This window comes from Stigmatopora nigra, chromosome 13 (genome assembly GCF_051989575.1).
Source record: "Stigmatopora nigra isolate UIUO_SnigA chromosome 13, RoL_Snig_1.1, whole genome shotgun sequence".
Lineage (NCBI taxonomy): Eukaryota > Metazoa > Chordata > Actinopteri > Syngnathiformes > Syngnathidae > Stigmatopora > Stigmatopora nigra.
In genome coordinates, this window is record NC_135520.1 from 6,910,786 (window position 1) to 6,936,641 (window position 25,856).

The following is a 25,856-nucleotide window of genomic DNA, read 5'->3' on the forward strand; positions in this document are numbered from 1 at the left end:
TAAAAAGTAGACCTTGGAGCAAAAAAAGTGTGAGGGTCACCCTACCTGAAATGAGTTCACATGCACCCTAGTTGACCCCGAGGAGTGAGTTAAAGAAAGATCAAAAAAACTTATATTTAGTCCCCTGTTAAAGATGTCATCTATGATGTTTGATGAGGATTTTCACGCCAAACAAGCCGGCCTCTCTCTTCAAAGGACACCTCATTGACAAAGGTGACATCACTGTGTTTTGAGAGCTGGTTGTTGCAGCCTTTTGAAAATGAGCGTCAGACCTTCTGTAATAGAATCCGTGGAAGATTTTGTTTTCAAAACACATCCATTGCAAAAATGCCTAAAGGGAAGGGCAAGGGCAAAGGGAAGGGGAAGGGCAAAGCCAAGGCGCCCGAAGTGGACGAAAACACGCCGCTGTGCGAGCTGACGGAGACACAGCTGGCGGAACGCGTGGCCAAGATTACAGAAGAGCTGCGACGCATCCGGGAGGAGAAGAAGAACTTCCAACTGATGAGGGACCAGGTCAAGGCCTTCTGGGAGATCTCCAAACAGAAGCTGCAAGACGTGAAAGATAAGCTACGCGAGGGCGGCATCGCGCGCGACGAGGCCAAGATGCGCCACCGCATGAAGGTGGCGCAGTACCAGCAAAAAGTCCGCCACTTGGAGTCGGAGTGCCACAACAATGTGTCGCAACTGAAGCTGGAAAAGACCAGCTTCTCCACCGTCAACGACAACAAGCGTTTCGAGATGGAACAAGGGGCCCTGAACGAGATCCGTCGGTTGCAGGTGGACTTGAGCGAGAAGGAGCTGTACAGCCAGAACCACATCGCCCAGCTGAAGTTTGAGCAGGCCTCCGAGATGGTGGACGTCATCGTCCCGCACGACTGGAGGACGGTGGAGCTGGAAGCCAAGCACAACGCCAAAATCCTGCCCATGATCGAGGCCTCGGAGATGAAGCTGGAGGCCGAGATCAACATCCTGGACACCCAGAGTCAAATCCGCCTGGAGACCTTGAAAAAGGAGCACGACGGAGCCTTCCGCCTGGCCTTGAAGCGGAGCTGGGAGTTCTACCAAGCCCATATGGAGGAAATCTCGCTCCTGGAGAAGCAGCTCACCACGCTCATGTGCCAGGGGGTGGTGCGCCAGCTGTCGTCCATCCAGAAGCAGCCGGGGTGCCCGCGGAAGAGCCTCCAGTTGGACAAGATGAACCTGCAGGAGCTCCACCGCCAGCTGGAGAAACACAACCAGGACAAGGCGCAGCGCGAGGCCAGCGACGCTCGCCTGGGGGTCCTGGATGAGGCGCTGGAAGATTTGTCCATCGACCAAAGCGTCCTGGTGCGCAACCTGGAGAAGAAGGAGCTGGAGCACCAAGCTCTGCTCAAGAAGCAGGCGGCGGGACTCTTGGAGGCCCAGAACCGACTCGGACTGCAGACGAGCCAGCTCAAGCTCAAGCTGCAAGTGGCCTCGGAAACTCTGGAGAAGCTGGAGAAGAGTCTCAGCGAGTAACGCTGGCCACGGGAAACGGGGGGGGGGGGGGGGGGGGGTCACAGGTTCCACGATACTGGTCGAGATCTCTTGACCAATACAAATGGTATCCCTTTTTGTACCTACTTATTTATGTGACCACTTAACTATGTACTCATCTATGTTGACCTCTAATTTTTTATTGGGTATGTTGACTACTTATTGATTTAGTTATTGTTATTTATTGATTATTCATTTGTCTGTTTGTTTGTTGTTGTTGTTATTTGTGCACTTCCCTACTTATTCATGACTACTTATGTATGTTGACTAATACTTATTGTGTTGACTAGAGTACTTGTGTTGAGAGTACTTTTTAACTAACTTTTCATTTTTTTCTTATTATTTGTGTACTTCTCTACTTATCTATGTTGTGACTACTTATTATGATGACTACTTATTTATTCATAACTTACAGATTATTCATTTGTATGTTTGTTGTTATTTGTGCACATCAAGTACTAGTTTACTCATTGCTTACCTTTAACAATTATAGATGTTTTAACAGGGAGATCTGGCAACGATCATTAAATCAATCCATTTGGAGAGATCAGATAGTGATATGCAAAGTTGCTTAATCGAGGTGCACTGTTACTTTTTCAATTATTTTTTCCTCAGCCTGTCTGGCACCAAATCCGGAGATTGGTAAACCCCTTAACTGACTTGCTCACAAGATTAGCTTTACAACCTTTCTCCTGAAAACACATTAGTCCTGATAATACGTGGGTCACAATGCTCCCAAGTAATCTACTTCCTGATGACTGTCAGAGTGGCTGGCATGGTCGCGGTGATAAAACTGATTGGAACACAGCGCAGTTAAAGGCAATTAGAAAACAAAAATACACTGAAATGTTGGGAATCAGTCCTTTTTTTCCCAACAACATGTACTGTCATACATTGATTCACCATATATAAATTGTTGAGAATGTGTGTGAAAATGACACTTATTTAAAATGGTTGCCGTGGAAACGTGTTCTTCGACACTTCCATTTCTGCAAACTCACGAGTGGATGTCCACATTCTTTACCTCAATGACACATCACAACAGACCGCGCCTTGTAATGTTGCGCAGAATGAACAGCAGGCGTGCCTAAACGCAACCAGATGTTCCACCGTGGAAAAGCTCATGGAGCCGAACTAGGCCCATCCAATATCTGTCACCACGGACCAATCCCTAACCTGGATTTTTAGGCCTTAGCTAAACAGTCCTTCTTCCTGTTCCTCACTGAGGTAACTGTTCCTATTCTGAGTAGTTCTTTATTCCGATGTTGCCATTTCATTTCGAGGCAATTCAGGCTGGGAGCCAATCGCGACATAGAGTATGTTAAGTGGCTTTAAATGGTTTTTTTTTGTGCGTGGAATATTTGCAGGTTGTCATTTCTAAATGGCCTTTAAGATACTGTACATGTATAAGCCATTATTTTGATAGCTGACGTAACCAACAATTGGGCCATCTGGCCTCGCTTTCCTGGTCAACAAAACGGAAGCGCATGTGAGAATCTGAGGTCAGCGCACACCTGCGAGGGTATCGACTGGCATTGTTTTTTTCCCCAGGGATTTTGGACTTTGGACAAGATGAAACCCAAACATTTCTCCGCTAAAGCCAAATATTTGCTCCTCTTTTCCTCTTTGCAGTCGTCTCCCTATCATGCCTCACTGTAAAATGTTTATGTACATTTGATACTGTTTTGTCCTGACTCCAGCTTTCTACTACGCTCAAGGATGTCACTATCATTTGTTATTGTTCCTTATGACATTTCTCCTACTTTTTTACGGACGGATGACAGAAGAAACCGAGGACTGTTTTTGGTCTTTAGAAAAACTTCATAAAGACCTGGCATTCACACAGTTCAGAAAATGAATGAATGAATGAATGAAAGATTTGAACGCAAGCGGGCGAGGCTGAACTGCTGCAGCAGTGCCCCTCCCGCAGTGTATCCCACGGCACCCCCAAAACCGAGCTGCCGACTGAGCCCATTTCAAGAGCCATTTAAAGGCAGTCAGCAGCTTTTGTCATTAGCTCCTGATGTGCAATGAGCTAGGGAAAATGACACCGTCTGTTGTGTGAAAACATTTTGAAGAACTCCAAATGGTTGTAGCTGCTCAATTATGCATGGCCACAAATGACGTGGCTTTTAGGGGAACATGCTAATTTCAAAGGAGATATTATCGGGTATAGAAATGAGTGGTTCATCAAATTATTTGGATTTACATTTTTGAAATGACTACACATTTTATCGTAAGGTGGTCACTTTACGATGCAGTAAAAGAAACATAAAAGGACCTTTGGGAATGTTGCATTGTTGACTTTGAAGTGCAAACGTGTCACCTGAGAGTGTAAATTCAGGCATCATTGCACTGCTATTTTATGCATGCCCTCCACCCCCATGTTAAAACTCCATCCCCCCTTAACTGCAGTAAAAACATTCCTTGAATATGTGACCAACTCTGGAGTTACTTTATAAGTAGCTACTTTAAAGTTTCCCCGAAACAAGCACCCCATTTGCTGGTATATATAGGTCAGCCTTTCTCCAAAAACTTTTATAACATCTCGACAACAAATTCTCAATATTACTATCATTCAAAAAGTCCTGTATTTGAGAAATATACCTCATTTTCAAAAAACAAACAAAATTACAGTCAATATGGATGTGATATTGATATTTTGCATTTGTAAACAACAACTTTAAACTGTTATTGGGGTCCCTGGGTTTTAATTTTTTTTTGCATGAATTTTCTGAACTGACGGTGGGAGGCTCCAGTGTATGAATGGAAGACAAGTGTATTGATTGAGGGTGGCATATTATTTTCACAGTACCATCTGGTACCATCTTCACTGTGTCTCTGCCTTCAAGCATAACTTTCTTTGGCCTATCTCGCCTCCGCTCTGTCGTTCCTTCTTTCTCTTCCATAACAATTACTTGAGTGTGCAAAAGTGGCGCGTTCAAGATGACTTCAACGTTTCTTTTGTCTGGCCAAACGATAACAAAATTCAGATGTCGCTAGATAGTACTGTGACTCCAATGATCGCCAATGAACTCATGTAAAGTCACAGCAGAAGGATTACGAGAGCCGCATGAGGCCCTGGAGCCGCAGCTTCAATGGCATTGAATGAATAAAGATTAGATCATATTGTTTACAGAACAAAGTAAAGGTCATATTTGTTGTCATGATAATCTTCCCAGGGTTTTGTTTCTTCAGATTAAAACACTGGTCAGGGGTTAGCTTTTCCTTACTTCATTAAACAACTTTTAACTTATAATTATAATTTATAATACAAACCACATTAAAGATATAAGTGGTAAAATATATTCCTGCAGTATTTGGGAACCTGAATGTCTTTTTGTGTCCCTTCATATCACATTTTTCCGATATATCGTCAATATTGCCCAGCCCTAGCTAGTTTAAAGTGAGTTTTTCCAGCTTTGTGAATTGTTTCGGGAATACACTGTGATTTATGAGACGTTTTTATACAAGTCATTTCCGCTTTGGGAAGAAAAAGGAAAAGAAAGATGGCCCACATAACAAGATTTTTTCTGGTCTTGCTTTTAATATCTCCACACAGAGTCCCACCCGCTTGGTCCCCTTCCACAGCCGGTGGGACACTCCAATCTTCCAATCCCGTCGGCAAAGGAATGAGAAGCAGCCGTAGACGATACCAACTTTGAATGAAAATGGGTGAGTTTTAAGATAGCGTCCCGATGTTTCACTATGTTAAACTCAGTAACTCATGATAAATCCGAATTCAATATATATAATTACCGTTTTTCAGGTAAATACAACAAAAAACGGTGCCATTCTGTGGCTGTGTTCTTCATTTTACGTCTTTATTCTTTCACAGAACACCCCTTACCGACGCCCCCTCTCGCCGAGCTCACGCAAACCCAGAAGAGAAACTAGAGCTCGGGCACAATGTGGCGCGCGTCGACCTACTAGAGCCTCGTCCGTCAAACTTCAATTATTCTCTCTTGGCACTACGGATCTCTAATTATTATTATTATATCAACCACCACAAACAACGCCGCCTTTGGATCTAACCCATCTTTATGGAAATACGTCGTTTTTTCTTCGAGAAAAGGTGAGTTTAGTGGTTGTTAGGCAAGATTTAAATCGCAAAAACTTAATCAAAGCTTTTCCTAATGTCACGTCACATCGTAAAACTTGTTATAATGCCTATATTCTCATTTTATTCGCTGGTTTTATATTGACAAGTGGGCTGTTTGAACCCGTGTAAATCTGTGTCTCGACACGTAACTTGATGATGCTGCCAGTGTTAATGCAGAGGGGAATGTTACCATGGAATTTAGGTTGGCAACTTTTGACTGTATTCTTTTTAGCCTCTCCACTAATTGTGTCATCTCCGATTGATGTGATGAGGAAAACAAAGCAAAGTTTTTTTTTTCAAGTGATCCCTCAGGAGCGCATTCTTTGGAGTAGTGCTAATTTCCTCCCTTGTTGTTGTGTAATTACTCTGTCATACACACACGCACACACATACAAACAGTCAGTCAGATGTTACGAGGACAAAATGGTGTTTATGCAGGTTTCCAGATGCCACGAACTTTTTAAACTGCCTTGGAGGTCTCCAGATCTTGCTGAGTTTGTTGTTTTTAAATAAACTTAAAAGAAAAAAAAAGTTCATGTTACACTGCCATTGACGATGATAGACGTCCATTTTTTGTTCATTGACAACATTGGTATAAGAGGGATGTGATGGGAAAGGGAGAAATTGAAACAGAAATACAAAAAATTATTAAGTATACATGCTACCTAATGAAAGTAATGATGCAATCTTGGTGTGACCATTTTAATGTTCATGTTGCATCATAATGCTTGACCAATCTTTGGTTAAAAGTGTGTTTTTTGTTATGTTTGGATAGAAGTAGTGCCGTTGCAGTAGGAAATGAGGATGTTCACTGTGTGTTTTGATGATTCATTGAGATGAATGGTTGGAATGTGTGGCGTTAAAAGGTGCGGAGCCTATCTCTGAAAGGTCAATCTTCATCTTCATTGTTTTTTTCTTCTTTAAATTTTATAAACAATCTTTCTGCTGAGTCGACAAAGGTTGTGTTTCCCTTTAAAATCAGTTCTGTGAACAATGGGAGCCAACGCAAACAATTGCAAGTGGGGTTTATATGTTTAGTATTCTTTGGGCTATTACAGAGGTCACACCTGCTGCAGAGAAATGTGTGGATTTGTCTCTCCAAGTCAATGTTAGTAAAAAAAATGTCTCACTACTTCCTGTATTTGTCTCTCCTTCCTTAGATTGTGTTTTTTCACACCGCTTTGGTCTATGCAAGGAAACGGACCCCTTAGTCCTTGTCAAGTCTGCCACAAACAAATATTTTGGGAGTCAACTCATCGGCAATTATTTTTGCAATTTTTCAACTATCGACTACGGTATAGTTGCGTGAAATCATGTATACGTTCTTTAATGTCAATGATAGTTTCTGGATGTAACGGTATCTTAGTTAAAATTTATATCAGCTAGAATGGCTGGAAATGAGTTAAGAGGCGAATTGAAGAGGGTTTGAACCATGTGTAGGTTAAAAAAATCTTCCATACGATTAAATAGAGCAATGTTATTATTTGATTGGTGATTTTCATGATGCTTTTTCCTTCCAATGAGGTGATGTTCGACCAACATGACTGACTGATTGATTCATGAGCTGCCCAAATAGCAGGTGGATGCATGCAGCCGGATGCTGTTGAACATTCTGCTCAACTTTTAAACATACCAATCCATTTTTTAAAAAACAGCAAAGGAGACCTGTATCAGGTATGAAAATGGTACAATGTTGTCAGTAGCAAACTGTCAGAATGTAAGCCGGGATCCAGCAAATGTCGAGTTTTGGTTTTTCTCTAATTGCAACTCACGTCTTAACCCTCTCCTTAAATGCTGTCGTACTCTATTTTGAGCACACCTAATGGCTGGGTTGACGTCGCTGCGGCGTGTTGGGGAATTACTCACACGCGGTTCAGGCTACAGCACTGGGTGGGGAGCTGGGTCTGTTCTAACATGTCGTCTTGTACTGTTTTGCAATTGCGTGCGTGGGATAGTAGGCGATCGCTTCAAACCAAAGCACATGGTTGGCAGCCTCTCATGAAGGAAGGCATGTATGTTCCTTTTGTTCATCCAAAAAAAGACTTGTAACGAGCTAATACCAACGCGCATTGTTTTGTTTTTTTGTGTTTGTTTCATGAATATCTTTAACAACAAAAGTAAATTGTATAGTGATGCATAGAAAATGTTCAAAGATGAACTTTTTTTTAAGGTTATGACTGTAATGATACATACATGAACTCACCACAAGATTTTTTGGAGCATTTTTAAACCCAAAATTTGATAGTCAATTTAAATGTTTGGTCTACATTAACCGTAATATTGGAAGGATTGCTGTACAGTGTTAACAATGAAGTCCCTTGTCATACATGCATACTTGGCCACCATGTCGCCAGTGGGTCTGTGATGTTCCACCACCCTTCTCTCTGCAATGTGAAAATTACTCGACTTAAAACCAGCAAATCTCAGTCCAGGCTACGTGTAGTCATGTTATAGCTGAAATGAATGTGTTATGCTTGAAACCTTGCATCAAGTATCATCCATCTCTTGACAATATGCTCACTTGAAAAGTACTTAAAACAACTACTGGCTGTAGTTGTAGTATAGTCTAGTGTAGTGTAAAAATCAGTCTTCTTCCATTGGGAGATTAGGCTTAAAGGCTAAAAACATACAAGGTTCGTATTTATAGACAGGTGCCTCCCCTCAGCACTTTTGCATAGCACTACACACAATGAAGTATGTTTACTGCTTAACATCCCACAAAAGACATCAAGTGTGCATCGCTTAACGGGCCTTTTCCCCCCATTTACATCTCGCTTCTTAAGCTACTAGCAAGCAGCTTTACGGGGTGGGAAGAAGGAGTCAGCTTGAGCATCACCGTCAAAGCTAATGCCGCCGCGTGACCGTTGTGATTTAGAGGGAGTCGTCAAGCTCAGCAGCATTTTCTCTTCAGCTGAATAAACAGTTCTCCTGGCCGCGGGAAAAAGTCACGACCTTTCAAAGCGAGCCCTTGAAACATCCCCGCTAAGGACGACGTATAGTAGATCCAGTGGACCGTGAATTTATCCGTCTTATTTCATGATTAAAACACATTTTTCACCCCAAAGGCCAACTCACTGATAAAATGGAGAATAAAGCCACATTTCCCAAACAGACAATTTAATGCATAATCCGCGCTACATTTTTAGAGAAGGACCCTTAACAGGCACTCTGCCACGATATTTACTCGTAAAACATTGAATAGTGACACACAAATGCCTCGGGAACAATGATAGACAAAAATAGACTTGTCATTTTTTTTTTTACGTTGCCAAGAACAAATTGTGTCAATAAAGCTTTCCTGGAATTCCAATTCTACTACTTTGTTACTGTCATTAAAGTTTCACTGCTTCTATTTTTATGGCAGTGTTTACTTGTGAATTTAAAGTGAATAACTATTGAATTCATATTCTCAATGCAGGCGGGGCTGTATTGCTTTTTGGGTCATCTCCCCAGCCAAGGTTAGTTTTGAATACTGTGAACAACTTCATGAAAATGAGGTTACTGCTCTAACGGGAGTGCGTTATTTGACCGTTTATTACAGAGTTATTTGGACAGTTGTAGTACGCTAAGTAGGAATGTAGTTTGTGGGCGCCGCATCTCGAATCAATGGTAGACATTGTCAAAATGAGAAGCAGATGTGAGCCCGGATTTCTCCTGACTGCAGCACTTTTCCTTTTTTTTTTTCTTTCTCTCACAGCCCTCGCCTTTGAACACCACCTCCATCTTTCCTGTGCTCTCTTTATTCAGGATTGACACTTCCTCTACCTGCAGTGTAGCGACAGCCTCCTCCCGGGATGCGATTTTCCCCTTCTTTTTTTTTGATCACCAAAGCCAGGGAAGCTTTCCTTTAGACTCGCTGTTCCCCGCAAGCAGCAAGGCGCAGCGACTCATCCTGCGTCTGAAACTAAGAAATAGACCTGCATAGTTTGAGGGAGAGGCCCTCTCGCTCTCCAAAGCCCTTTTGTAGGATTTGATGACAGGCTCTGCCGCCGAGTGCTTTGCCACGTTGACAGAAATCTCTGTTTGCGGGGCTGAAAAGGCCGCAGGAAGCTCAGTTGGCAGCTCTTTGTTATGACCCTGCACTGCTGTTGCATCGCACTCCACCGGGACGCTAATATGATTATCTGCCACTCTCCCTCGCTTGCCCTAATTGGTCGGAGAATTTTCACGTCCTTCTGCGGTCTTGTGTGCAGATGTTACAATGCATTAGAAGATGACTTCACTCGGTTATGGCTGACTCACTTCGATCTGCAGATCCGCAACACGATCTTCAGCTTAACCCACTTTTTAGAGCCTCGCTACAGTTTTTTCATGTCGTTTCCTTTACAGCTAAAAGTCAACCGAGATTGAAAAGCCCTCACAAAGTACAGTATATAAAATGTCCTCAAAGTCTTGATCATGTTAACATTGGTATGATTCTTTTTTTTTTAAATGGCATCTGGCATAATCTAACAGGCAATTCTACAGTTTGACTATGGTGACCCCTTAAGTGAGAAGCCAATAGGTCCATCACTCCCAACACAAGAAGTAGTCACTCACATATATGACCAGGGAATGCACATTGTTTTTTTTTTATTATTTTAATCCAAAAATCTACTATGTCCTCCAGACTCATGAGGAACTGTGTGGTAACCTTAGTCTAAGTCCGCAGAAGGTCCACACTTTGTAGACTTCTCGTATGTGGCTCCAGTTTTTTACCTAGGTCTACAATGTCTTGTGTGTCTTTTGCCTGTCTTGCTACTGCAACCAATACATTTCCAGAATACGGGATGCAATAAAGTTCTAACCTAACCTAATTTTATAGTGACATCAAACAGGACCCAATTGGTCACAAGTGGCACACAAGCTAATAGGCGTTGACTAGGAATCTTTCTCACACCAGCTGAATAAAAGCCTTTTTTTGGTACTTCCACTAGTGCTTGCTTACAGTACTTTATTTATTCAGAGAGAATAATTCAACATTGTATTAGGAAGCAATGTGACATTTCAACACCCCCATGATATCCCAAAGTAGGTGGTCAGCTGAAAAGTCATGAAAAGTCAAACAATTACCCTTATCTAAATCATCTTTGTCATGGGCCATGGATTCCTTGGGAGTTATTATGTTGACCAACCCATGTAATCGCATTATAATTGTCTAATGACAATAACAGGATTCAATTCAATATAAATAAACTGCCACCATTCAATGATTATTCAACAACTATTTGGTCTGGCCCTTTGTCAGTTGTTTGGTGACCTTCTTTTGTCCTCTGGGAATTTTCACAGTATCCGGGAAGCTCATCTACGTAAATCTCACCCTTTTGGTCAATGTGTCTACACAGTGGTCGAGCGCAGCCGGGGTGTCTCCATGCACCTCTTCCCGGCGAGTACTGAAGCGCGGCTGAAGTCGGCGCATCAGTGGCGGTGGTAGAGGGCCGGTGGGCTCACACGAAGATGAGCAAAGGGAACTTCCATAACAACAAAGCCATGCAGGACCGCCGTTGCGTCTGTGTCTTTCTGCCCAATGACGATACGCTCAACGTCATAGTCAATGTGAGTGGAACACGCCTCTTCCGCTTTGGTGCTTTTCAAACATTCTCAAACTGCAGGAATATGTTTTTCTGCTGACCTTTCAAAAAAAAAAAAAAAAAGCAATTGTAAAATGGTCAGTCATGTGGGATATGCTACACATCTCCTAAAACTAAACACAGGCATTTTTCTCCCACAGAGTGAAACATGAATGGAAAAACATTTTCAATGAATTATTTTCTTTAAGCTATTAAAGTGCACTGATTTCATTTGATGTTAACCATGATATTATTTTGTTATTGAAAATGTTAAGATAAAAATGTGACCCTATCATTTCCACTTTAGGTAAAAACCCTGTGCCAGGAGCTGTTGGTCCAGGTGTGTGACCTTTTGAGGCTGAAGGACTGTCATCTATTTGGACTCAGTGTTATTCAAAGTAAGTCCACCATTTTGTGTGCCAAATCTATTTACTGAAGACTTTTCAGACGGCTGCAGGAGGGGGTCACGACATGCCCATTGTGAACACTGACCCGTTAAAAACTTTTGTAGCCTGGCATTTTTTCTCCTTGGCTGGGAAAAGCGCAATGGGCCCTAAATGTAGCATGTCTCACCTAGCTGTCATGGAGGTCTCCATGGACCCGGGCCCCCTCATTCTGACTAACTCTATTGTGCAGCCCTGGAAGGGTCATATCAGTTGCTGCATATGTGTGTGTGTGTGTGTGTGTGTGTGTGTGTGTGTGTGTGTGTGTGTGTGTGTGTGTGTGTGTGTGTGTGTGTGTGTGTGTGTAGTTTAGTGTGTGAGTGCAAATAGGGCTGCCACAAATGATTACCGTTATTTTTGGGACTCTAATAGAATAGATTCGAGTAGAATCTTTTATTGTCACTGTACACAAGACAGACCGTGTTGAATTGAACCCTTTGGCTCTTTGACTAGTCAAGTGTTGCTAATTTATGGATTTTTTGCAGACTAATGAGATTTATGTCTGTTGTAAGATAAGTACCATCACTGTAAGTCGCACCAGCCAAAAAAATGGACAATGAAGGGGAAAAAAGTATATGTAAAGTGTCATTTTAGGGGGGCATTTTCTTTTATTTGATCAGAAAATACGGTATTTTTTTTAAAACTCGGATACAGTGACTTGCCCTATAAAGAGTTAAAGCCTAAAAAAAGCATTTGAAAAATGTGTAGCTCAACAATATAAATGATGAAAGTACCCTTTTATAAACGTTACAGTCAATTTGTCAATTTATTGTTGAAGCACTCAGATGACAGTAATGCTGGCAGACAACTGCAGAAGTAGATAGCCTGTTGCAAAAAAAAAAAAAAACACAAAATAAAAATGTTGTTTTCAGACAGCTGGCGTCCAGATGAGCCAATGGCGGGCTGGGCAGCGCTGTGGCTCGGAGCCAGAGGGTCTGATTGTAGGACATTCTTTAAGTGTTTGTCTGAGCAGTGTCAAATGCCCAAGTCAAACAATGGCCACCCAGCCACTTTTGTGACAGTCACTGTCCCCACACCCCACCTGGAGGACACCTCCTGTTCTGGGGTCGCCCTTTGTGTATAAAGTATGTGTCAATAATAACATACCCAAAGCTGGCTAAATGAAAATGTGCCTTTTTCTGTGCAGATAATGAACACATTTACATGGAACTGGATCAGAAATTATCCAAGTACTGCCCCAAAGAATGGAAAAAAGAAGCCAGCAAGGTAAGCACACAGTAAATCTGTCCTTGCATTCTCCTGACTCCCTCCCTGGTCACTGTGCCACAATGACGTAGTTGATAAGTCACTATTTACACACCAGAATACTTTGTCTTTCACACAGAGTCATGTATACCAGGTGTTTGACAGTCTCTTGAACAAATATAAACTTGTTCTCTTCATGATGCACGCACTCTCTCCCACCATGTTTAAAAAATGTTGCACTGCAGTCTACCAGAATAGAGTAGGCCACATTCCTTTGAATTATAGCTTGATGAACTCTTCTACAGGGAATCGACCAGTTTGGCCCACCAATGATCATCCATTTCAGAGCTCAGTATTACGTGGAAAACGGACGCTTGATCAGGCAAGTGTGGCTTTCTCATTTAATTGTGACTGTCAACTAGAGTGCTAACATGAATGTGTGTGTGTGTGTGTTTTTGTGATTTTTAGTGACCGGGCTGCCAGGTACTATTACTATTGGCACCTGAGGAAACAGGTGCTAGTCTCACAGTGCATCCAGAGAGAGGAAGCGTACTTCCTGCTGGCGGCTTTCGCCCTGCAGGCTGACTTGGGCAACTTCAAACGGAATAAGCACTTTGGCAAATACTTTGAACCCGAAGCTTATTTTCCCCCCTGGGTGAGTGTGCCTAATAGCTATATTTGTTTTGTATATGGGTGTAACACTACACTAAAATGTCATTTTGTGTCTGTTCAGTTCCTTGCAGCGCTCATCCATTCGGTTCATTTTGGGGTCATTTTGAGCCAGTTAAAAAAACACTTTGAATGTTTTTATTTCAACGATTTAAACACTAGCACTGGTGTAAACATGCAATTAAATGCAATTTAATGACACTGAAGTTTAAAACAAAAGGAAATTGAAAATTAAACACTTAAAAAGGTTTAGGAAATTGGGTATATACGTATAAACAAGAAAAGCTTTAACCCATATACTACAAAACCCTGAAGATGACAAATATAACACTTAGCACAATGAAAAACATCTGAATGGTTGACAGCAAAGGTCAGAAGGAGTGCAGCATTTTTGAATCACTGGCAGCCATTGACCAGTTGGAATTTTTGTCATTAGAGGTGACACACTTATTTCTGAGTTTGGGTTTTCTTGGTTTGTGAAACCACACCCGGCTGATGGCGCTGCACTTCCTGCAATCTTCCTCCTTATCATAACTCACCACAGGAAATAACAAAAAAAAGGAAAACCCCCAAATTAGAAGCTACATGGTCAACTTGGTGTCCGCCATTTTTCCCTTCACCACACTTGAACTTCATAATGGATTATAATTGAGGTTTTTATTCATCTTTTTACTTAGGTGATAACCAAACGTGGTCGCGACTACATTCTGAGACATATCCCCAACATGCACAAGGACCAGTTTGCCCTCACCGCCTCCGAGGCGCATCTCAAGTACATCAAGGAATGCGCGCAGCTTGATGATGTTACCGTCCATTACTACAAACTCTTCAAAGTCAGTACTAAATATTATTATAAGCCAAATAGTGCTGAATTGAGATGAATGGGTGTCTTAAGTCATTAGCCAGCCTCTGTTTATTAACCATCCTCCCTCTGATGTTCTAACTTTGATTTAGGACAAGAAAGAAGTGGAGGCATCCCTTACTTTAGGATTGACGTTACGTGGGATTCAAATATTCCAGGTACAATCCTTCATCTGGATCGGATAGACTGCTCCATGCGCGGATGATCACTTAATCCACTCGGCGGCCACGTTAATCTTTGCTCCATGTTTACAGAACGTCGGCTCCGTGAGGCAGCTTTTGTACGACTTCCCGTGGACCAATGTGGGGAAGCTTGTCTTCGTGGTGAGTCACATATGCCATCAAATCATCCTAAGCTTCTTCTGGCAAGGCTTGTTTTCTCTTCCACGGCGTTGTGCGTCAGCCCCGTGAGGCCTCTGGAACCAATCTAAGAATTAAGAAGGATTTTCCTGCCCACACACAAAGTAGACCTACATATAAAACACGACACGACACTATGTACACTTACAGAGAGTCCTGGTAATACGGAACATTTAACACTTTAATGGGCACTCATTGAACTCATTTGCTTCCCAGTCAGAATGCAGTACTGGACGTCCCGTGCTGTCAATTCCACTGAACCATGAGTGTTTATTTACTTCCTCCCCCCAGGGAAAGAAATTTGAGATCCTCCCAGACGGGCTACCCTCGGCCCGGAAGCTCATCTACTATACGGGGTGCCCCGCACGCTCCCGCCACCTCCTCCAGCTGCTCAGCAACAGCCACCGACTTTACATGAATCTGCAGCCCGTCCTCAAGCAGGTCCGCCGGCTGGAGGAACATGAAGGTCAGTCAAGTTCCATTTTCTCTTGTATTCATTATAGAGCTACGAAATGGACTGGAAGCAGGAGGCAATAATCTCAATTCACTGAAATTACTTGCCAATCTCGGTTTTTAACAATCATTTTATTTTTAATATGAAGCATACCCATGCAGTAGTTCTCTAAAAAAACAAAAGAAAAGAATATTTAAAGACATTCCACTAAATTCTAATTTGTGTGAATTTCCAGAGAAGAAACAGTACCGCGAGTCTTATATCAGCGATGCTCTGGACCTGGACATGGATCACCTGGATAAGCGTTCACGGGCCAGCGGTAGCAGCGCCGGCAGCGGCTCCCGCCACAAACGCCTTTCCCGCCACTCCACCGCCAGCCACGGCAGTTCGCACACGTCTGGCATCGAAGCGGACAGCATCCGCGTGACCCACCCAACCCCCCGCGGGGCCCTTAGGACGTGCGGCTCATCCACCGCCAGTCACGGCAGCTCGCGCACGTCGGGCGTGGAAAGCGGTGGTGGCAAAGAGCGAATCCTGGATGATGACGGTACGGTAAAACTAAAAGTCAAAAAAAAATATATATATATATATATACATATATATTTGTTAAGCTATGATTATTGAGCAAACCATTTGAAATCCTTAAGATGTGCCACTCAACTGTAAGTATAAGAATAACAAGTTTCAACTAGGATTACTTTCAATAGTCAGCTAATTGCCAATTGTTTTTGCAATTACTTGACTATTCAGCTATAAAAATATTTTTGTTTGTATTAGACTTCAAGTCAAAACCCCAAAAGCTGCGCTGGTAAAAAATATGAACTGCATAAATCCCCAGCAATTTTTTACTAAGCATAACATTTTTACTTCAAAGACTCATTCTGCCCTTGTCAGCATTTGCCATATTTGTGCTAATAAGTCAATGAAGCTTAAAAAAAAAAGACACAAACCAAAGTTTGCAAAGGTTGAAATCAGATATAAATCCCGACAGAGATCGAGATGCTAGTGGACGACCCGAAAGACTACGAGGAGCTCAGCGAGACATCCCTACACCAGGAGCTGTGCATCCACATCACTGAGGACATGTTGACCATGTCCCCTGATCACAACAATGGATTATCTGGTAAGAATTGGATTTCATTTCAAAACAGCCTTTTCATTGACAATTGCTCAATGAGTTTTCGAAACGTGACGTCGACAGGTCTCGTCGTGAAAGACGTCGGCTCGTCCACATCCAGCTCCTCGGAGACGGTCGTCAAGATGAGAGGACAAAGCATCGAGTCTCTCCCACAGGTTGGTAAACGCCCTTTACAAAGACCAAAGACGTCTGCCAATGTCAAAGCACATTTTCATGAACATTTATAAATATATATATATAAAATTATATGTCCAAAAGCATTTTTTTAATTGTATTTCTTTGCGGCTTGCAGACGTCGACGTGCCGAAAGCCTTCATCGTCCGGTGACCGCCACAGTCAGTCATTGGACGACGTCCGCCTGTACCAGAAGGACTGCCTTCAGTGGGCCGAGCTGTGCCAGGACACGGCGCATAGCTACACTTTTGGGTGTGCCCAGGAGCTGAGCGACGGTGGAGGCGGAGCCTATCAGAGTCTGGCCGATCAGTGTGCCGGGATCAAGAGAACCAGCAAGTACTTCTCGCTGGACCTCACCGGCGACGACGTGCCCGAGTTTGTAGTGTGAAGAACTCTGTGTACCTTTTAGCCATTTGTTTTTCCCCCCCAATTTTCCACAAACAAGTGTATTTTCCATCTTTTGTGTGTCAACATCAAATGGGAAGTGAAGCTTAATAGTTTCCTGATTCTTAATTGATACTTGACAAACAGAAAACTAACTTTTGTCACATGTGCCATTATGGGATAGACAGCTGGGAAATAAAATAAAACCCTGAGAAAGACCTTGTTTTTGTTGACACACGAAACAAAAAATTGAACTGTAGTTTGTTTTTCTTTTTCTTTTTTCCCCAAAACTAGAATAGTAAAAACAAATGTCCAAAAGTTACCATAGAGCAGCAACACTAAAGGGATGGCAAATGACTCCAATGGGGAAATAGCAACCAAAGACGATGAGATGGACAAATGGACAATTCTCACAACTCTGGACAAAGCGAGGCGTGCGCCACCCGACGTGCCTTTTTTACCCAAGACAATCGCCACCCCCCTTCCGTTATTTGAACACCGGCAACTAAAAGGAACAAATAACACCCAAGTATAAATGTACGTCATGTGAAATATGCTTTGCTCAAAGTATTTTTAAGTGTCAAGACATGCAGAACATTTCAAAGCATACAAACAACTGAACTTAAATGTCATTTTCCCCCTTACAAATCCAATTGAATACTCACTTAGTTCATAGTGATTCCATCCAAAATGAATTTATCAGGGAAATCCCTCTTTTTTTCATCTAAAAGTCGACGTGTGTATGTGTGTGTGACGTTTCCACAAGATGAATGATTGTGCCGGTATTCTAAAAAAAAATAGTATATGAAATTTGAACTCTCCAGATTCACTTGAATTTTTAATTTCTAATGGAAAAAAAAACAAGATGACTCCTTTAAACTGGACTTCGGTTCACTTTTGTTGGTGCCATTGACTGTGTTAGACGTCCAAATGTGAACGTTCATTCGCCTCCCTCGCAATACAAATGAATTGGACATATTTTTTTCTTTAAATAGACACTTGGAAGGCTGCTCGATTTTGTCCTAAAGCGAAACAAGACCAAAAAAAGAACACTTTAGACTTTAGGGGAGTATTTGCAAAGATATGAATATAGAACTGGATTGGGAGGCAATCTTGTCAGGCGTTTTGTGTCAGTGCCGTTCAATAACAGTAAAATGATAGTCAATGGAGGTTGTACTTTCAAATACAATACGATCATTTTTCTGATTTTTGCATTTAGCGCTAGACACGTGATAACTATGAGTATTCGAGTTTTTGTTACATGAAAAAGACAAAAAATGTGCGAAAGCGGTCAATATGCAGATTGCTCAACTTTAATTGTTTTTTAATGCATTGCAGCAACTGAACAAGTGTTGTGTTTTTTACAGTGTATTCTTAAAATGTTTTATTTTGAAATTTTATGAATAAGAACGTTCTTTTTTTAACAGATGGTTTCTTTTATCATAATGAAGGTACAGAACCTTTAAAAAAAAAGAAGAACCACCATTTTTTTCTACTAAGTCTCTTTGATGCCTCTTCTGTCATCCTTTCTGTGAAAGGATCTATCTTGCTCTTCAGGAAAAAAACATGTTTTTGTCAACTTGTAGCGTAAAAAAAAAGGTTTCTCATTATTTTTATGAAGCAGACTGTGTGCCTTTTTGGTACTAATGCCTCTAATATCTGATTAAAAATCTACATCTATTTGCCAGGAGGCTGTTCTTGTGTGCTGATTTGGGATAAAAAAATATGTGTGTACATTTAGTTTTGATTCAAATTTAATGTATTCCTATGGAAGGGTATTGCATTCACCTTAAAAAAAATCATTTTACCTATTTATTTTTGTGGTTAATTTTTGATTTTTTTAAAAACTTTGCTTTTCATATTAATTTTGCCTCCCTCTGCTTTCATTACTTATACTGGTCAGAATTTTGGTGTGAATAAACAGTTAAGGTTATTACAAGTAGAATACTATTTCTATGAAAATTAATACAAACAAATAAGAGCATATTTACTGTATTTTTAAATTAAAAATGATTCCCTTTATTTTAATTCGGTGATGAATAAATAATACAAATATTTTCTTTTTTCCCTTACTGAATAAAAGAGTATTATGAGGCTTAAAATCAAGGATTTGGTAAATTCTAAGGTCAATGATACTGCTATGATATTTTTCATTTATTTGATTGAATTCCCACTCCTGACCAGTAGAAGGAGGTAATGAGTCTAAACTTTACTTGCTAGCCGTCATTAAAAAAAAAGAAGTGAAAAGAGGAGTTTGCTAGCAGCCGCTAGCTTCGTACGCAAATCATTTGTACTACTTGCTTATCTTGCGACTGCAAAAATGTCAGAAAGAAAAGTATTGAATGTAAGTAAACACCTAGTTGTGTAACTAATTAATCTTTTCATGGTGTTTGTTTGCTATAACCGCCGAATGGTTCACAATGTTTTTCGCTGTACTGAATGGGATGCGGCAGGCTTGACTGACTGTCGTTTTTTGTCATTATTTGCAGAAATACTACCCTCCGGATTTTGATCCGGCCAAAATACCAAAACTTAAACTGCCCAAAGATCGACAGTACGTGGTCAGATTGATGGCACCATTCAACATGAGGTGAGTGGACCCAAGTTCATCCTGAACGGATTACAATGTCTTGTTTTCCTGGTCAAATGTGACTCAATCTATAATCTTGAAATATAATTTCAAACCACTACAGTCCCAATTCAAATCAAGTTGAACCTTATTTGAATGAATGACAATGATTTTTAAATTTAAAAACTTTTTTAATTGAATACAGTACAAAGAGGACTTCAGATTTGTATCAAATGTATTATATATGGAAAATAATTTTGATAATGTACAGGTGTAAAACATGTGGCGAGTACATCTACAAGGGAAAGAAGTTCAACGCACGTAAAGAGACGGTGCAAAATCAATTGTACATGGGGCTGCCCATTTTTCGCTTTTACATCAAATGTACGCGTTGCCTGGCCGAGATTACCTTCAAGGTGAGTGGAAGCAATAAATGTCCCAATTAAAAATTAAAAAGACGTTATTGTAAACGGCGCACTCGTCATTACAGACCGACCCAGAAAACACGGACTACTCCGTGGAACACGGCGCCACCCGAAATTTCCAGGCGGAGAAACTCATTGAGGAGGAAGAGAAGCGAATTCAGCAGGAGCGAGAGGATGAGGAGCTTAACAATCCAATGAAGGTCAGTGCATGCAAAATCACAATCGGCAATCGGGGACAAAACAAATGTACATTTTAGCAACTTCTTCTGTTTTGACCATCAAAATGTTTTCAAATTGTATGTTTTTTTCACAATCTCTTCAAAATGCTAAATTAAATCACAAAATACCATTCATTTGACTGCTAATAACAAAATAAATGCAAGCTAACCTAGCAGCTTTTGGTTGGTGCCATCTGCCAGGTGTTGGAGAACCGTACACGAGACTCCAAGATGGAGATGGAGGTCTTGGAGAACCTTCAGGAACTGAAGGAGCTCAACCAGAGGCAGGCCCAGGTGGACTTTGAGGGAATGCTGGGCCAGTACCGGGAGCTGGAGAAGAGAGAAAGGGAGCGTGAAAAGGAGGAGGACGAGAGGGAGACCAAGTAAAAGTCCCGATGACATGACAGTGGACAGTTCCATTCATTTCTGATCTGAAATCTATTGCGCAGAGACATGTTGGATCGAGCGCTGGTGAAAAGACTGCGAGACTCGGACTCCGAGAACGAAGAGGAGTGTGACAAAAGCAGAACAGATGTCCAATCACATCAAATTGAAAGTCCCACAGACATCCTCACCACGGACAACTCCACCGAAACACACGTACGTGTAATACTACCATTTTTGCCTCCATTTGGCCCCCGATGAGGAAATATTGCTCATTTTTTTGTCCTACAGAGGCCGCTGATTGCGAAAAAGGCTAAGATAGAGAGCTGGGAGAAGAGCGTTGGAACGCTGGGGGCCGGCAACGCTCTCGGCTCACTCATCGTGCGCAAGAAATCGGCGGGGATGGGTCTTGTTAAGACCGCCGCTGCAAGTTTAGCAGGTATAGATTTTTTATTACATGGGTAAGTTTGATACCCATTACCTAATGGGTACTTTTTCACATCAGGCAGAGAGGGGAAATAATGATAGAATACATTAACATGGCGTGTCAATGCAAATTGCTCTGTTTTGGAGTCAGCCTCTAGTGGCAATTTTTAGTACTGCAACTTTTAAAGCATTGTCTCATTTGACTTTTTAGCAAAGTGATTGAAACTTTTGTTGCCATCAATTTCTTCTTTTTAGACACAAAGATGGCAAAGCCTTCGACTGCTTGTCCAGCCGCACCAAATGGGTCATCCTCGCTCAGCCTGCTTGGTAATTATTCTGGAAGCGAGAGCAATGACAGCGACTGATGATCAATACATGCACGTATATACATACCTATGGAACCATGCTTTTCAGTGAATATATTTTAGTGTTCTAATAAACTGATTTGAATGGAGCTGAATTGTATGAATTATTTTGGAGACCTGAGCTTAATTGATTTTTTTAGGATTTAAATATTTAAAAATATTGAAATGTCTAGTTTTTTTTAAATAAGTGATTGTAAAGTTTCATCATAAGAAATATTACATATTTGTTTTTAGAGATAAACAGAGGTGAATATTAAAAGTCCATTCAGATTTAAACGCGTCACTCCTCCCCTTTAAGGGGAATGCTGTAGCTAGGCTAATGTTAGCAGCTATTAGGCTAACCCAGCCAGACTGCTGTTGACCTCACGAACCCACTCGTGGAACTTCTGTCTCAAGGCGTCCCAAAACAAAAGCAGCGAATGTCCCCAGAAATAAAAGCCGCGAGGTTTGAGAGCAACGAAGAACAACACTCAATGTGAAGAAAGAGTAAACTAAAGAATTGCTTGGCTTCAGAGGAGCTCGGTAAGCTAGTAGGCTAACCCAATGAAAGTATCGATCTCATAATTGTTTATCAAAATACTTGCGAAAAATAGATCTTATTTACTTAAAATCTGATCTGAACACAATTCCAGTGCACATTTTTAATGGCAATGACTTCATGTATTGATTATTTGTGCACTTCATGGTGAAGCTTTAAATCTCATACTTGTATAATAACAATAAAGCCATTCCATTCGAGCTGTTATTTTGAGGGTCTTTGGTCTCAGATTGACCAGCAGGGAGTATTTGCAATTTTCTGTTAAGACCAGCACCTCAACTTCATGTGCTTTAAGGCAAAACCAAATGAATTTGTTTAAAAATGTATGCTTACTATAATTCTACCACCCCTGTAAATGAATGCAACCTCAACTATTTAAACAATTTTCTGGAATATCCCAGTTGTCTTTGTCTCGATGACCAAAAGTCTCAATGTCGTCTTGGTCTCTGGTAGTGAGGCAAAATGAGGAACGAAAACACACCTAAAACCCACTGATAGATAGAGCATTGTTCTCAGATCCATGGCAAAGTGGCTGAAGGACTACCTGAACTTTGGCAACCGGCGTGACCCTCCCCAACCTCCCAGGCCAGACTATAGCGAGAGCGACGTCCTGCGGGTTTACCGAGCCCAGAAAGACTTGGATTTTGAAGATCCATACCAGTGCTTGGATAAGGAGCGTCAAAATGGAAGCAACGGTGGCAACGGTACTGTGGATGTAAGCCTGCCTCCATTCCCTGCCTTGTCTAACGGCAACGAGGTATGGAATACATATATGCAAGTATTTGAAAAAAATAAATAAAAAAACACTTTTTGGATTTTATAGAATGACTATCAGATGACTGATTTAGTGTGCTCTTTGTAGGTAAAGGTTTTGTCTCCAAAGCACAGGCTAATTAAAGTGGACTCCCAGGAGTTTGGCCACTGTAAGCTCCCCTTGAGCCCCATCACTGATCAAGAAGAACCAGTAAGACCTCCCCCATTCCCATTTTTGACATTTTCTTGAAATAAAAACCCCTTAGAGAGCATGTCCGCTGATTTGTTTTCCACAGGTGCTACCCTCTGCTCCGGTAGCCACGGACGCCGACACTGACTACTCGGACCCCTTCGACGCCCGCCCAGACCCGAGGCCGCGGCCCACCTGGGATCCCGAATTGACCCCTAAAGACTGCTGCAGCTACATGGAGCCATTTGAGGCTCAACAAATGATTTCAGGTTAAAGAACCATTTCATCATGACATTCTGGGTATTTTTATTTTTTTACAGAATGGAAAGATGCAAGGGAGTGCCGCACAGTTGACCAATTACATGCTACTGACAATGATAGATATCCCTTTCACTTAAATGACTTAAGGGCATGAAACAAATTGATTTTCTCGTCTCTGCAGATATGCAGCACAACAAGGGCATGAGTCCCAGCAGCAGCCAACTATACGACAACCCCTATGAGGAGAGGAGCCGGCAGCAGGCCCGCGTTGCACCGAGCGCACCCACGCAACAGCGGCAGCAGCACTCACACAGGTCGGACTGTGCAATTTCCCCCGTGGACGATAGGGGGAGCCGACTACCCCAGAACGATGACAGACCAGCCGATGAGTACGACCAGCCTTGGGAGTGGAAGAAGGAGGACATCTCCAAAGCTCTCGCGGGTAAGGCTCAAGTCTTTAAAGAAAAAGACGTTTTGTATAAATTGACCTTCACAGTTGCGTAATGTATTATGTAAATTTATCAAACCTCCGATAAAAGACATTGGTTATACTTGGCACAGGTGTGTGTGTATGATGTTACAAGGAAGATGGGAAACTACCTTTTTTTCTTCATTGCTGTTTCAGGGTGGATTTTCACTTTTTATGAACTTAATAACATCAATATTATTTTTTAAAAATAATTAATAGCAGAAAAAAATCCAGAAGAAGTGAATAATTGAGGGATGACTGTGTTTCAGTCTAATATTTCTGGCAAAATACACTAAATTATTGCAACATGCTAGTAAACAGGTGAGTGTTTTTCCCATTGGCAATGATGGACATTCAATGAATTTAAAACTGGGTGGACGTGACTCATGTTTTAGTGCCATGTCAAAAGAATTGGACATCATGGGGTATTAATGGCAGCCATCTGTTTTAGCAAAGAAAATCATATTGTTTATTGAGTCGTACATGTTTGTGTTTATCCTTTTTAACCTGCACACTTGTCCTTCACCTCAGTCCAGTTTGAGGGCGCCGAGAGAGAGCGTTCGCGAGTTCAGACGGAGCAGAACTGGCTTCCCAAACCCACCCACGTGCCAGCTGCTGCAGCGGCTGCGGCGGACTCCAACACAATGCGCCTGCTTTGTGACACCCTCCCTCTCCTGGGAGAGAGAGTGGACCCCTACATACCACTGGAAAGACAAGTGTGAGGCATCATGTCGAGCAACCTCTAATAATCGATTTATCGGGATGCTACTTATTAATTACATGTTGATTTTTGAAACATATTTGTCATTTAGGTGGTACCACGGAACAATAAGTCGATCGGAGGCGGAGTCTCTGCTGACTCTGTGCAAGGAGAGCTCATACTTGGTTAGGAACAGCCAAACGTGCCGCAACGACTTTTCCCTGTCACTCAGGTAAACCAAAAGCACAGAGACAACATCATTGGTTGTCACTTGTTATACATTTTGCAATATCACGCATGGTCTTGCTATTATGTGACCATTTTTCAGACTCTCGCCCCAGCCAAAGAATGAACATCAAAATGGGGGGAAAAAATGACTAGAATATGAGTCACATTTTGGGGGAAAATGTTTTTAATATATCAGAAAGAACAAATGCATGCTTAAGTCATCATTGTGAAATGGAAAACGGGCGAAATAGGCCCCTGTTCACATATTTAATGTTTTATGCATAATTAGTCTTAAGATAATCACACTCCCAAACTTTTAAAAGTCTTAAAGTTCAGAAAATACAGTATTCTTGTTAACTTTTAAGAGTGAGATTTACAGTTCAGCATTCTTGTTAAGTTCAATATTTATTAAAATCATTCACTTATTGCAATCTGAAGATTGTCATAATTTTTCAACATTACTTTTCCTAGTTGTCACAAAATGCCTTTGATTGGTAATAAATTACTCTTTAAAAAATAAGTAAACAAAAAAAAGATATTAAACCCAAATTAAGCTAATAAGCTTATTTCACCAAATTAATGTTTATTGTAGACGGGAAGATATTCAAGAAAGAGTACCAATTTTACGGTAACAAACATTGGGTGAATGATATTTTGGGGCAAAAATGGAGGTTGCAATTGTCATGGGTTTATTTTGACTCATGTTTTTATTTCGCAGGAGCTGCAAAGGCTTCATGCACATGAAGTTCACACGCTCCACCGATGGCTGCTTCGTGCTGGGTGAGAACAGCCCGCCTTTCGCCACCATCCCGGAGGTCATCCACTACTACAGCACACACAAGTTGCCCATCCGGGGGGCCGAGCACATGTCCCTCCTTTACCCGGTCATTGTGCAGACGCTCTGACTGGTAGCCGACAAATGCAGGTTCAATTCAGCCAAGTGGACTCAAACGCCGGGAGATGAACACTGAAGTAGGACATTTTCAACTCTTTTTGTCAGTAGATTGTGAAAAAATTCTAGTTTTTAGGGGCGAGTGGAGAACTGTAAGGGTGAGGTAAGTGTTTGGAGGGCTGAGGTGTTTTTTTTCTGATCCAAGAAAGCTTTACACAATGTTACAAATTCTTATGCAATATATTTTTCTCCGACTGATTCTTGGAATTTTGCAAATTGAATCTTCGTAGTACTTGGACAGTCTGGGATGTATTCTTGGAATTTTGCAAATGGACTCTTAGTCGTAATAGTTGGACAACCGCTTAAGGTTTTGCCAAAAGAAAATATGTGTAGGCCATTAAGAATTCAGGTTTCACATCAATATTTTTTGCGTTTTGAGCAATCGTCAAAAATTTTTTTTTCACAGCAACGTACAAGTAAAAAAAACATATTTAGTTTATACATGTGTGTATAATTGCTCGACATCATTTTCGGGAAACACATCCATCATGCCATGACGATAAAATTGAGACATCAATGACGA

General features: G+C 41.5%; 4 protein-coding genes across 5 annotated transcripts; all 4 read left to right on the forward strand.

The window, feature by feature from the left end:
* Positions 1-266: 266 nt before the first annotated feature.
* Positions 267-1,508, forward strand: LOC144206889 (dynein regulatory complex subunit 4-like). The gene has a single exon (XM_077732105.1). The coding sequence runs from the start codon at positions 328-330 to the stop codon at positions 1,495-1,497; it is 1,170 nt and encodes a 389-aa protein (XP_077588231.1). The 5' UTR covers positions 267-327; the 3' UTR covers positions 1,498-1,508.
* A 3,569-nt stretch (positions 1,509-5,077) lies between these two features.
* On the forward strand, positions 5,078-18,545 carry frmd6 (FERM domain containing 6). 2 transcript variants are annotated; one of them, XM_077732093.1, is made up of 16 exons: positions 5,078-5,190; positions 5,354-5,590; positions 7,142-7,291; positions 10,942-11,152; positions 11,474-11,564; positions 12,757-12,836; positions 13,121-13,197; positions 13,284-13,470; positions 14,162-14,317; positions 14,439-14,504; positions 14,601-14,669; positions 14,997-15,171; positions 15,395-15,706; positions 16,151-16,282; positions 16,361-16,452; positions 16,590-18,545. In XM_077732093.1, the coding sequence occupies exons 4-16, from the start codon at positions 11,054-11,056 to the stop codon at positions 16,857-16,859; spliced, it is 1,806 nt and encodes a 601-aa protein (XP_077588219.1). In that variant the 5' UTR covers positions 5,078-5,190; positions 5,354-5,590; positions 7,142-7,291; positions 10,942-11,053; the 3' UTR covers positions 16,860-18,545. The 2 variants fall into 2 exon arrangements, with proteins under 2 accessions (XP_077588219.1, XP_077588218.1); XM_077732092.1 differs by lacking the exon at positions 7,142-7,291.
* A 510-nt stretch (positions 18,546-19,055) lies between these two features.
* yju2 (YJU2 splicing factor homolog) lies at positions 19,056-21,331 on the forward strand. Its single transcript, XM_077732109.1, has 8 exons — positions 19,056-19,199; positions 19,345-19,445; positions 19,696-19,840; positions 19,915-20,049; positions 20,269-20,450; positions 20,517-20,667; positions 20,743-20,890; positions 21,133-21,331. The coding sequence occupies exons 1-8, from the start codon at positions 19,176-19,178 to the stop codon at positions 21,240-21,242; spliced, it is 996 nt and encodes a 331-aa protein (XP_077588235.1). The 5' UTR covers positions 19,056-19,175; the 3' UTR covers positions 21,243-21,331.
* Positions 21,332-21,562: 231 nt separating this feature from the next.
* On the forward strand, positions 21,563-25,856 carry LOC144206887 (SH2 domain-containing adapter protein F-like). The gene is made up of 8 exons (XM_077732100.1): positions 21,563-21,764; positions 22,297-22,537; positions 22,643-22,744; positions 22,830-22,992; positions 23,166-23,426; positions 23,985-24,171; positions 24,266-24,385; positions 25,100-25,856. Exons 2-8 carry the CDS (start codon positions 22,301-22,303, stop codon positions 25,284-25,286), a joined length of 1,257 nt encoding a protein of 418 aa, XP_077588226.1. The 5' UTR covers positions 21,563-21,764; positions 22,297-22,300; the 3' UTR covers positions 25,287-25,856.

Coding starts and splice junctions, on each gene's coding strand:
- yju2 (XM_077732109.1), top strand. CDS start 19,176: ATGTCAGAAAGAAAAGTATTGAAT. Junction 19,200..19,344: donor CAGAAAGAAAAGTATTGAAT/GTAAGTAAACAC, acceptor CATTATTTGCAG/AAATACTACCCTCCGGATTT. Junction 19,841..19,914: donor TGGCCGAGATTACCTTCAAG/GTGAGTGGAAGC, acceptor TCGTCATTACAG/ACCGACCCAGAAAACACGGA.
- frmd6 (XM_077732093.1), top strand. CDS start 11,054: ATGAGCAAAGGGAACTTCCATAACAACAAAGCCATGCAGGACCGCCGT. Junction 12,837..13,120: donor GGAAAAAAGAAGCCAGCAAG/GTAAGCACACAG, acceptor ACTCTTCTACAG/GGAATCGACCAGTTTGGCCC. Junction 14,505..14,600: donor GTGGGATTCAAATATTCCAG/GTACAATCCTTC, acceptor CCATGTTTACAG/AACGTCGGCTCCGTGAGGCA.
- LOC144206889 (XM_077732105.1), top strand. CDS start 328: ATGCCTAAAGGGAAGGGCAAGGGCAAAGGGAAGGGGAAGGGCAAAGCC.
- LOC144206887 (XM_077732100.1), top strand. CDS start 22,301: ATGGCAAAGTGGCTGAAGGACTACCTGAACTTTGGCAACCGGCGTGAC. Junction 22,538..22,642: donor CCTTGTCTAACGGCAACGAG/GTATGGAATACA, acceptor TGCTCTTTGTAG/GTAAAGGTTTTGTCTCCAAA. Junction 24,386..25,099: donor GACTTTTCCCTGTCACTCAG/GTAAACCAAAAG, acceptor TTTATTTCGCAG/GAGCTGCAAAGGCTTCATGC.